General features: G+C 38.9%; 1 protein-coding gene across 2 annotated transcripts; it reads right to left on the reverse strand.

The window, feature by feature from the left end:
- Nucleotides 1–73: 73 nt before the first annotated feature.
- LOC110858575 (protein FAM214A) lies at nucleotides 74–10,059 on the reverse strand. 2 transcript variants are annotated; one of them, XM_035858753.1, is made up of 15 exons: nucleotides 9,081–10,059; nucleotides 6,409–6,972; nucleotides 5,049–5,173; nucleotides 4,813–4,864; nucleotides 3,967–4,407; nucleotides 3,840–3,875; nucleotides 3,476–3,772; nucleotides 2,850–3,385; nucleotides 2,706–2,777; nucleotides 2,496–2,625; nucleotides 2,303–2,416; nucleotides 2,160–2,223; nucleotides 2,052–2,091; nucleotides 1,895–1,964; nucleotides 74–1,823 (listed from the first exon to the last, which is right to left on the reverse strand). In XM_035858753.1, the coding sequence occupies exons 3-15, from the start codon at nucleotides 5,171–5,173 to the stop codon at nucleotides 1,386–1,388; spliced, it is 2,415 nt and encodes an 804-aa protein (XP_035714646.1). In that variant the 5' UTR covers nucleotides 6,409–6,972; nucleotides 9,081–10,059; the 3' UTR covers nucleotides 74–1,385. The 2 variants fall into 2 exon arrangements, with proteins under 2 accessions (XP_035714646.1, XP_021963084.1); XM_022107392.2 differs by lacking the exons at nucleotides 6,409–6,972; nucleotides 9,081–10,059 and having other exon boundaries at nucleotides 5,049–5,832.
- Between the last annotated feature and the right edge of the window lie 2,392 nt (nucleotides 10,060–12,451).

Here is a 12,451-nt window from a genome sequence, read left to right on the forward strand (position 1 = left end):
GGTACATTTTAACAATAATTCTCATTATTATTTCCGAGTTGTTGATATCATCACGTGGATTTTTTTCATGAAATCAATCATTTCATACGTTTTTTTATTATTAATCAGCGATGACGTGATACATATAAGGTTGCGATGATAAGTGCGCACTCGAAACTTTCTCTTCTGCTGCGGGAATCCGTATCTTTTTTTAAATTCTAACAAATTTTCTCGTCAAATTGCATTATAATATTTAACACGCTATTACTCAACGATCGTCTTTATCTATGTATCTACAAGTCAAATAATGTTTGTTATCTCTCCTCCCTCAACACAGGGTAAGTAAAATTGTCGCGATTATTCAACGTAAAATAGCACAAAATATATACATACAATCATAAAAATAATAGGTATAAATAATTGGTCGGAATTTTGGTATATGTTTTTTTTTCTCAAAAATATTGCCAACTTTTATCTTAATATTTCGCCCCGTAAAATATATATGAATCCTATATTTTTGTTTAGACTGAAAATGACGACGACGAACCAAATGGTACTAAGTTAAATGATAACTTATTCTGATGACATGATTAGGTAGGTAATATACGATTAGTTGGATTTAGGTACACGTGGGTGGTGATTGGGTGTGAATTTCTAAAATAATTTACATTTCTCATAACTATTTTGTTCTCTAGACGTTTGCAACTATTTTTTAGACAATATTTACTCACAGTTTTTTGCCATTGTTTGCTTTTTGTAGTTGGAGACTTGTACATACATTATTATTATTAACTTGTGTGATGGTTCATCATAATTTTGAATAATCATTATCATAATATGTTTCTTTTTTTGAAACTGTCATAATATAACACAGACTACTTTTTTTCGCACGCTTATTCAACTCTTTTTTTACAGCAGCATAACGCTCTTCTTATGCTTTTTTTCTTCTTTTCTTCGTACTACACGACTGCACTTTACATTATAACCTGAAATTTGTATTTACTGTCTAAATGCATAATATTTTATATGTATCATATGTATTTACGATGCCTACCCAGTAGGCTATACTTTTTTCGTTTTTTGCGAGACATGAATTTGCGACATTCTAAAATATTTCTCTACCTGTGTATGTACGTAACAATAAAAAAAACAAGAATTTCAACTGAGTTGTCCTCCATCTTAAATAAAAAGGTATTTAGAATAATCTAATAGTTGTGTAGAGGTAAGTTAAGGGGAATTAAAGGTCATTTGTATTTACAGTTTTTGTTGGTGGCCTTTCCCTGCTGTATGATTTTAGACCTTATTATTCTTCACCTTAACCGACTGACTATTTTTACACAGTTTGGATCTGAACATTTTGTATTTTTTGTATTTCCTGAAATGCTAGGTTCGATGAGATATTGATATTATACAATGATTTCGATTTCCGAATGATTTTTACACGGCTCAAAGTCGTACTCGTATTCTTGTTCTCCGCATTCGTCGTCGTCTTGATCATGCTGCTCGTGGCGATTAGCGTCAACCTGTTGTTCTTCTGATTGGTCGATATTATTATTATTATTATGATGATGGTGATTCCGAGGAGGAAATTTGGTATTTCCGTTTTTGAAAATAATTTTCTTTGGGATAAATTTGCGCATCTCTTTTGGAGATTTGTCCTGATTAGCATAATATCCTGGGACTGTGGTGTCCAGGGTGGAAGTAGTAATTGTGTTTGTAGCTTGATTAAATCGAGGGCTGAATTTCGGATTATGTGGAGCATAAGTGAATGATCGAAGTTCATGCGGAGTCTGGACGACGTCAAATCCAGTGGCCGTGTCTGCGTCGGTTTTTCGGAAAATAACCTGTAAATTGTTGGACAATTTAATTAGTTTGGTGTTTAAAAAATGAGCTGTGACACTAAATTAAAGCTAACCATGCGAATATCCGTGTGCAGAAAAATTTGTCCAGATTGATTCGATGCGAATCTGAGATGGATGAGGTAGCTGTTGATTGAAATAAAAAAAATTAGTCTCTGTGCATAATGCATGATTCGTAAAATAATTCAATGAGCCGTAAAATAATTCAATTACCGGAGCCATTTTTGCGCACTGGGATGAGAATCCGATTCCCCTAAACATAAATGCATTCAAATATAAATACACTATTCTTTGGCTTTATATTTGAGTTGTATTATTTACCAAGTGGCATAAAATAGGTCCGTTGTCGAAGAAATGTTTGCGAATTATTTGGAAGTGACTCTAACTGTAAAATAAAAAATAAAACAGTTGAACCATAATGAATCGTAAATCATGAGACGTTTAATAAGAGCTTATTCACTTACATTGAATTGTACAACAAACATTTTGATCACAGTTCGAAGAGGGTTGAACAGAGTAACTTGTACGGTCCCCTTCCTTGGCACGCAGTACCCTTGATCTCCCAGGTCAACGTGTGCCTATTATCAAAATTGAACCATTCATTAAAATTTTGGCGCATGAACGAAGAATTCCTTAAATAAGGAGTTATTTTCGCACCAAATACGGAGTTGAGATTTTGTCGTTGTCGCAGAATGTGTAGAAAAAAACTGTAACTGGAAGATGAACGTGTCTAGGACAAAATGAGCCGGATGCTCCGATCTCTGCGGTGAATCCTTGCACGGTTGACCTGTTTTTTTAAGAAGCATAAATTAACATTAGCATTTAGTAAAAATACAGTCTGCCAAAATATCAAAGATTAGTACTTACACAGGCTCAATCCTTCCATTCAATACTGATTCCTCAAAGGACCCCAACAATGATCGAGTCGCCTCGGAAAATCTGCATAATAAATTTGAAAAGGGTAAATTCTACTTGTTTTAACAGAATTGGAAGGTAGCGAGTGACCAATACCTTGGTGGATGGCAACCTCTCCTAAATCTGGAAATAATCCTTGAATTCGAAACGAGCGATGAGTCAAAGTCAAATCGATCTTGGCCTTTTCGCAACGGGGCCGGGCTGGATGTGAGAGGAAGCCCAGTGTTCCGATGGAAAAGTCGTGTAGCTGCAGTATCCAGAGATTTGAGGAAATCGATCTTCTCACTCAGCGTTGGAATTGGCCTTGTTCTCGGAATAGAAATCGCAGATGATGATGATGGCGACGATGATGATGATGATGATGACAGGGAAATTATGGGCTGCTGCTGCTTACTGATCCAATCTCCTACTTCTAGTTGATCACCTTCTTGCGTTGATACATCCGGTTGATATTTTCCAGGTTGAGGTGATTCCGATCCGGATTCTTGATCCGTGAGATAATCAGAATCATGATCGTTGCCTTCTTGCTGGTCTCCGGAGGACGAAGGACCTTCCTGACTTTGATCTAATGAGGAACCACTATTTCCGTGAAGTGAATGCATATACTCCAACAACCGTTCGTTACGTTGCTCCTGATGCGAAAGAAAGTTGCAATATTAATTTTTGCACGGAATATTATTGCATTAAGCTTTAAATATGGGATATTTTGTGTATGTACATACCTTTCTAAGCTGTCTCTGCTTTACTCTATTATTCCCAGCGACCGGAGCAATGCCGCTGTGTCGAACGACGCATCGTCCCGAAGAATACATGGTGGCCATCGCCAACCTGGCTGGCGTGGGAATTAAGAATCTGCCCGGTGCGTACGGACGTGGACGTGGACTTTCTCCGCCCCGAATGATTTCCCCGACGGGGGGACTCTGACTTCGCTTAACTTGACTCCGAGTAGTCGTACACATCAAGCTGGTACATGAGGACATAGGTACGGACCCCAATCTGGGGAGCGATTTCACAGATACCTGGTCCAGACAAATCATGACCATATTAGTAAATGCTACATGCACGATATTACTACGTCCTGCTCACCTTCATCACATATTTTTTGAACTGCACTGTAGGAAACTATGATCAAAAAGAATAAATCAATCAAGTTAGTTTTGTTTTGTAGGAAACTTCTTAAATTAAAAATATATTAGGAAATAAAAATTCTCACCTCATGATCTTCCGGAGTTTGGACAAACTTTGAGACAAAATTCTCGCCAGGGATGGTGACCCTGTACATAATGTTCTTCGGACTTTCTCCCTTGGACAGTGCGAGCCAAGCGGAGAGCTGAGAAAAGTGGAGAAAGGATCGCACAGCGTGTAGGATACCGCGTCCATTTGTAACGCCACGGCCCGCCGTGACGGCATCCCCGCCAGCATCGATTTCGCCACCAATGCCACCGCTGCCACCGCCCACTCTCTTCGGATAGGAAGTGAGGGTCCACTGCTCCAACAAGGTGTAGGCCGGATCTACGAGGGGAGACACTTCAGGAGAGGTGGCTTTCTCCTTGCCACAAGGACAGTCCGAACAGAGTAGGACTTCTATGCACAAGGGGACATTATTGCTCCATAGGACTTGGACATGTTTCCGGAATGAGGCTTCACGGGCGCACTACATAGAAAAAAGAGCAGGATCTCATTAATTATATTTGTACATATCGTATTTATTAGGAAAAGTGAAAGGATAAGGGCTCACTTGTAGTATTTGGAGGGGTCCGGATTAGGCCTTTTTTGTCAACGTTTCGACCTCAAAGGGTCTTCTTCAGGACGACGAAGAGGATTGCTTCACATGGTGGTTCACCCACAAACCACCATGTGAAGCAATCCTCTTCGTCGTCCTGAAGAAGACCCTTTGAGGTCGAAACGTTGACAAAAAAGGCCTAATCCGGACCCCTCCAAATACTACAAGTGAGCCCTTATCCTTTCACTTTTCCTATTATATCCTCACAGCACAATTTACATATTACATATCGTATTTATTACTGTCTTAGTATTTTTGTTATGTGGGGTTTCTTACCAAATGGTTTTGAGCATTGCAGACGTGGTTTCGGGGCCCTTTTTGCAGATGTCTAAGGAAAAAATGGTGGTAATAAATTTCATTGTTTGCAATAAATCGTAAGCAAAGACTTGTCAGGTTTATCTCAGTAAGTGCATTGAATCCAATCATATGTACCATCAAATTTTGAGATTGATACGGATCAAACTGAGACCGACCGTTCAGATGATAATTTCTACTAATTTTAAAGGAATTACATGTGTGGTCCTTCCTCGAATCCTTTAGGTGACGATGTTGTCGGCTTTCTCCCCTCAACGATCAGTAGCCCCAGCTCCACTTCCACCTCCTGCGGGTCGGGCTCCACGTCCACGGAAGAATGCATCTTAAGAACCGTCAAAATATCCTTGTCAGTCGCATTTTCATCAATTTTTAACCGTTTCAAGGGAACCACACTACCACTGATGCTACCACCACTGCTGGCAGTACGACTTGGAGTGGACATTTTCTTGAGAACACGAAATAATAGTATGGGCTCCTTTTTTGCTCAGTTCATGGCCAAATTAAAATTGCACAATACTTAATGTTTTGACTTGGAAGGTTATAATGACATGATAAAATTAAATTGCATTATTTCTATTGTTCTTCACAGTAGATTGTAACAAATCCAAGTAATAATAAATAATATCCTGTCCAGTGCATCCTATGTGTGATAAATATGAACGATATTTATTTCGGGAACACCACTTGCACTTCTCACTTGAGCTCTTAAAATGCAATTATCTAAGACTAATAATCCTGAAGTTTCTTATTTTTAAAGTGCCAGAGTACCCTCGTTAATGGGATTGTTAGGAGAAACCTCGTCTACTCTACTAGCAACATTTCCCCCTGATTTATAATATTTTCTTGTACAAGCGTCGAGAAATCCACAGCTTTCATGTGGAGAAGAAGATAATAATAACAATTCACTTGAGCAATGAGACTGCATGCGAGATGGCATTGAAAAATGCTGATAAGTTTAAAGCTTGATAAGTGCAGTATACATATGGATGGATTTTGAGAGAATTCCAGTGCTGGGCTGTAAACCTGATAAGCAGGAGTTTCATATGCATTGTAATATTTGCTTAGAGTGTGCGTATGTAAAATGTGTAGTATGCAACCACCAGCAAATGCATATAAATTAGTTGTGACGAAAACTTTGTCCCAATTTCCATACGAGATTGAATTGGAATACAATTTTTTTTGACACATGAAAATCCTAATCTTCGCATAAATGATGTGATATATGGCCTGACTCGACGAAACGAAATTGTTGTCAAAGTTTTGCATGCAACGCAACTCGTAAAGTACGTACTGCAGTGTAGGATATGCTGTTATCTGTCAATTATATTGTGATCTCTGAATATAAGTACGTTGGCCAACTCACAAACGAAATCTACCCAGCTTATCAACACTCACTCACACACACATGAGTTTACTGTTGCTTGCTCGCTACTGTTTATCCACCATGAAATTGAAACCTCAATAATAATGCGTCGCATGAAATAAGACGTATTTTCATCACAGCTACATACGTATTATTATTTTCAAACGTGTATAAAATTTAGGAAAAAAACTCACCTTCTTTGTTGACGTCACTCCGGAATTCAACCCGTCATCAACGCCTTTTTCAAATGTTCGCTTAATTTTGACGAATTTTTACTCCCTTGTTAGGATCTCTTGCAAAATAAAAGTTCCCTCAACTTTTTGTATTGATTTGTTTGACAAAAACTTAAAATTTTGTTGCTTAATTAATTGGTGACGAAGAGCAGTCGAATCTCAGAAAGACGAGTTCACTCACTCATCCAGGCGATGAGCAAACTCGAGATCCAACTGGAACTGGGTCAAAGATTCATTTTCGTTTTGGCTTATCTGCTACTATTCCTCCTCGTCGTCGTCTTCTTCTTTGACTTCTTTGTGTCTTTCTCTGCCTATGACTGGATAATAATTTGAATTGCTAATTGCCACAAAAAAATTGAATGTAAGAATTTCAAAGAAATTGGCGTGTTGAATTTTTTGTCTTCTTCTTCTGCCTGGTCTGTTATTGAATCTGGTGGATGTTTCATTTCATGCTGAACAAGCAAATGTGACGACGTGTGTTTCTCTCTTCTTCTGATTGTTTCCTGCCTTCGTTCTTTGGTTTAACTGAAATTTTGAAGACAACAAAACTTGAGAAACGGAGTCGGATGGATGCATAAATACGTATGAATGTACGTGTGTATGTATTCAGATGCGAAGTACATAAATGTACATCCTTGCGCTTAAATGCCTGCCAACTACCCAAAATTACACCACCATCCACTCTCCTGCCAATGGAACAATACGCATAACAACAAGGTAAAGTTCAAGTCGAGTCATTCCACCAAATCATGAGTCACAATTTCCCAACATTCTGTCTTATTCCACTTACATCACAAAGAAGGAAAAGGACGTGTACATGAAAATTATGCTTCACGGAGGAAACGTCTCCTGATACGCTTTGTCGACACGGTGACGATAACACCACTGCCACTCCCATCACCTCTCTGTACATAATCTCTTCCCAAACTCGAACAAAGCGGCGTTTGAGTTTACTTTCGGATTAAATTTCTCGCATGGAATGAGGAGAGATATTAAACCTATCTCAACTTTCTCCATGATTTCGTCACGCCCTTTCCACATTCAACTTTCATGCACATTGGACTGACCATATACGCAAGGAAATTGGTCGACTTAGGTCATCGCCATCACGAGGAAATTGACAAGTAGCGTTCCATTTCGAACAATCCCATTATTGCATATACATATTTGATTTCAGACACATCCGCCAACCCCGTGACTTTGGTTATACAATTTTCTCCGGAATAATAAAGCTTTGCAGGAGCAGCTCATATGCAGGACAACAAACAACGGAGAGTTTCCTATACCGCTGCTGCTCTGCGGTTTAGGTAATTACTGAGAGAGAACAACGTTCGTGCAGACAGTTTATTGACCATTATTGACCAGGGCTCGACGAAAGGAGGAGGAATAAGGCAACGGAGTAGGCATAGAAAAAGGGTTATTTTACCAACTTTGCTTTGCTTTACCCAACAAGTTTGGGCCAAGCTGGATGGATACTAAGGAAGAAAGTTTAGCCTTTTATACATATAAGTGGCTCAACTTTACCTCCACGGGTAGAACGTTATACCCGTTATGACTTGGTCGTCTATTGGGCCTATCTGTGCAACTAGCAGGCTAAACTTACGACTGCTGCCTGGGAGAAGAGAGGAGAGCAGAGAATGACGTAAGGACCAACTTCAAACCATAGCCAACATTCTATGTATGTACTATTTCCACCCTCTATCTACGACGACGATGGAGAGAGAGTCCTGAACTGAACTGATGATGAACACTGATCTGCCTAGCAACTACGGAATGAATCCTACACAAAGAATGGCTTGAATGCCATGCATGCACAAGCTTTATGAAATGAAACCAAGCGATGGGATTTTCAAGATGAGGAGTTGATGAATAATAAGTAATTGTGTGGCGATGAAACACAAGCGAGAAGACAGATGTTGGTTGATGAGCTCTTTTTGGAATTAATCACTATGCAGAAAAGTAGGTAGGTGCAGTTATCGGAAGTCAATTACACATGACAGGTAGTGAACTGCACAGAGGAGTCGTCGTCAAGAAGAAGAAAGACGGTGCATGCCAACCAAGCGGTGAATGAATTCCCTTAAGGGAATAATGCTCCTCCAATCTTCAAAGTCAAGTTTTAACTAAGAGGTTGAATCTGACAGTAATGCTGAAATTTTGCAGAAACCCCACGTCACCCAAGAGAACAAATATTTACTACGTAATACGTTCGCAAAATTGCACTAGTTCAATCGTGAGGTGAATGAAACGAATATTCGTAAACAGTAAACAACATATTATGACTTTAAGTATGAGGTCGAGTAGGAAAATTAGCCCCGTCTAAGATTAGAATTAATTTATTTTGGAGCAATAAACTTTTAATTCGTCCGTTCATCAGTCAGTGCGATACGTATGCATAGCGTGGGGGAGATAAATGCAGTGTTTTTGACACCACTTGACGATAGTTAGTTATGCATGCCCAAACTTTCTCTGTGTAGTAAACCATGCAACATTTCTGTAATAACATGATGATTTTGACCACTAATATTTTGACAAATATTGAACACGTCCAGATTTTCCAACAGGAGATGCATAAATATTTTAGTAAATCAACTTATCATTTTTTCCCCCATTATCCCAAGCGCCTTCTTCCTTACCTGTTTTTTCCTCTACTGCAATATCCTCCTCACCACATATCCATCCAACTGATCCCCAATAAGAAGCATTCTTCGCCTTTATTCACCACGAAGCAACCCCATTTCAGCCAGACATCTGTATATTATCTTCTAAATGTCGTCATTCATACAATTTCTCGTCAACTTCTTCACTCGTTGGGTCGCATTTCTTCCTAAATTTCATAGCTAAATAATTTTGACAACTTTCCAATCCTCCTCCTATCGCCTTCAGAGTTGTTGCACTTTTCGATTTTATAATTGCAACTGCAACAACAATTCAGTTCATGAAGAATGAGTCCACCATCCACTCCTCCTCCAACTTGAACATTGCTTATTTAACTTTCTGCTGCTGCTGCTACCAAACATCCACCTGTAATTCAATGCAATGCCACCACCATCACCATGCACCACCTCCAACAACTAACAATTGTTACTTTATCAAGTCCCTTGTGTTATATTGTTGCAGTTTGCCTTGCGAAATAATCCCTTTACAACATCACCAACCACCAACTCACACATTTTTCATAACATAATTGTTCCTCCCATTATTTTCTCTCTTCCGTCGTCAAACTACCCCGACATTTAAAATGTCGAGGGTTTCGGTCCCTTAAGATATTTATTTTTTAAAACCACACTCTTATCTTGCTTGACTTAATATCTGTTAAGGAATCCCGAGCAGTGAAATTATGATATCGAATGATTCCGTAGTTAATCTTATCTCGTTCCCAACTTGTTCCATAAATGGGTCTAGTTTTGAAAGAATTTTGAGAATTTCTCAAGAAATCTCGTCTTCTCCTCCCCACTTTGACGCTGAAGCTGAACCCTTTTACAGTTAGGAGTGATGTTAACTTTGTTGTACTTGACTTTATTCCACCTCCGTCCGTCAATTTATTCATGTGAATGAAGAAGAAGAAGTGGAGTTAAGCACACTCTCACTGGTAAAGAACTGATGGAAAGTAATACGTAGCAGCAGAGCCAGTCTCATCATATGCTGGGCAAGTGTATAGACTTGTGCAGGACGAGCAAAGCAACATCGTCGATGGGTGGTGAGACAAGGGACATGCTTCGGGTGTTCTCTCCATAAACGAAGCATTGCATTTTTTCTCACAAGTTGAATAAGAAGGGAGAGAGAGAGAGAAGCAATAGAACCGTAATGATTACATGGGACAAGAGGATAGTAATGTAGCCAAACCAGTTGGTTGGCCTGGTCTAGGGTAGACTTCAACATGTTTGTGATATATATATACAGCGATTCTCAACCCTTTTCAGCTATGCAGAGATACAATTGATATTAATACAAAAACTTGTAGTTGTACTATTTTGATGAGAGTAGAAATTATGAAGTAAGTTTAAAACCAAGAGTTATGCACATCTAGACATACTGCATACTGGTCTTGAGCAGAATTATGATGGCATGAGTTATCAAAATTTTGTACGCATTTTATGAAAATCACCGTGGTTTGTGTTAGGATATGAAATGCTGCACAAAATGTGCGAGCAATCCTTGAGCTAAATTCTAATTCAACAGAATGATAAAATCCCCCTTGGTTTTGTATCTCTCTCTCCTGCAGTTCTTTTATGGAGTTTGGTTGCTTTTCTCATGAATGTCTCATCTCTCTCTCTCTCTCGATAAATAGACATTCACACTCACTGCTACACAGCTTGGTAATGGTTACTTATTGGTTTTGTGAAGCTTTACTAATGACGGCACATAAAAATAAAATGTGTAGCAGTAAACTAATCCTGCAGTCGTAATGGTAGTACTGGTGGTGATAAAATGTGACTGGCTGGACTGACTGATGGTTTTGACAAGGGCAAGGGATACATTAGTACGAAAACCATAACATTATTAAATTACAATTTATTGCTACTTTATGCATATGCACACAGCTCTTTTTGCGTACGTATGGCACAGTCATAATATAATACATAAAATTCAGCCAAGCGATGCGATGTAACCAAAATCTAATCATGACAACATTGAACAAGAAAGAATAATAATAATAATAAGACGCAGCAGCAGTAAAAGCAGACTCGTTGGTTGGTTAGATGCATGCATAAAGTTGATAGCTGAGATTGTAATCCTTTTATTCTGCGTTCTTCATGCCTTTTAAAAATGCAGCACAACTTTAGTTAGCAAATCAGCGTTTTTGCACGTTTATTTATCTCCAGTAAGCCGTCTATTCCATTGTCCAGGTTGTATTATAAAATGCAGGTGTGATTACATACACACGAGCACTTGATTCCCAAGAGACGCGTTTGAAGGTCTTGCAATTTTTTGTGCAATTTTATTCATCCGACCAAAGTACATTTGTATGTATGTGCGTCTCTTATGATAATACGAATCGGGCATGAACAAAGACTGGCCTAAAGGCTAAACTTTAAGTTCGACCCAGACGTACATACATAAATGGACATGGTTTATTCTTGGGCAATGACGTAAAAATTCTGAATTTGGATTTCGCCAAATTAAGACGCGAGAATTGTAGGGGATAATTCTCATTTTGTTTTAAACACTTTTTAAGCTGTGTAAATTTAGTGGGGATTTTTTAAAATGATTTTTCTCTCCGTGCGAGAGAATCACCTGGGACGATTCCCTTAGGGACTTGCTCAGTGTGGGGCTCAGTCAGCTGTTTCTTTCGCCTTTGTTTAGCACCAACACGCTTGGTAACTACATAGAACTTTTGGTCTCAAGGCCTGCCTTCTCTCGAAACTCGTGTGTGTAATGTGAGTGAACAGCTTTTCCTATGCAGCCACGTCCAATCCAAGTGTTACATTGCATACAAAGTGTGTGTATATACATAAGCTACATAGGACACATTGGGGAAAATGTGTTTAAATCCCATCCCAGCCTTTAAATCCATCTGCATGTTATTGACTACAACTTGTGGTGTTTGGTTGGATTTCGGATGCACGATAATAATAACTGCCTTTACTTTGTACATGTGGATATCATCCGCACCCTTTGTTTAGGTTCAGGTTATTCCAAAGCTAATATAGCCGCATACATGCTGGATAATGGGTTGGTTGGGATTTTTCCATGCGTTGAAAAAGTAACACCATCAGAACGAGTGGAAATGACGGAAATATGGTAGAATGCATGGACATAACAACAACAAGATGATGGGCTTAGATGAGGGGATAAGTGAAAAATGACCTCTCTGGAACCTGATTTGTGTGCGATGCGTTCTTTCTAGAGAGGTAAAGTGGAAATGGAAATGGTAAAAATATATACACAACAACAATACATCTGCAAAAAGGTGGTGTGCATCAGGATGGTAACAAATTGGACAAAGGTGACCCGTGGATCCAATCCAGGTCTAAATTTAGGGTGAAAATGTAACAGCGAAATA

This window comes from Folsomia candida, unplaced genomic scaffold (assembly GCF_002217175.1).
Source record: "Folsomia candida strain VU population unplaced genomic scaffold, ASM221717v1 Fcan01_Sc021, whole genome shotgun sequence".
NCBI lineage: Eukaryota > Metazoa > Arthropoda > Collembola > Entomobryomorpha > Isotomidae > Folsomia > Folsomia candida.

Excerpts from the sequence above, each read along its gene's own strand:
- LOC110858575 (XM_022107392.2), bottom strand. The coding sequence starts at position 5,293 with ATGTCCACTCCAAGTCGTACTGCCAGCAGTGGTGGTAGCATCAGTGGT. Across the intron at positions 3,386-3,475 it reads AGCAGAGACAGCTTAGAAAG|GAGCAACGTAACGAACGGTT; the intron begins GTATGTACATAC and ends CTTTCGCATCAG. Across the intron at positions 2,092-2,159 it reads GACCTATTTTATGCCACTTG|GGGAATCGGATTCTCATCCC; the intron begins GTAAATAATACA and ends ATTTATGTTTAG.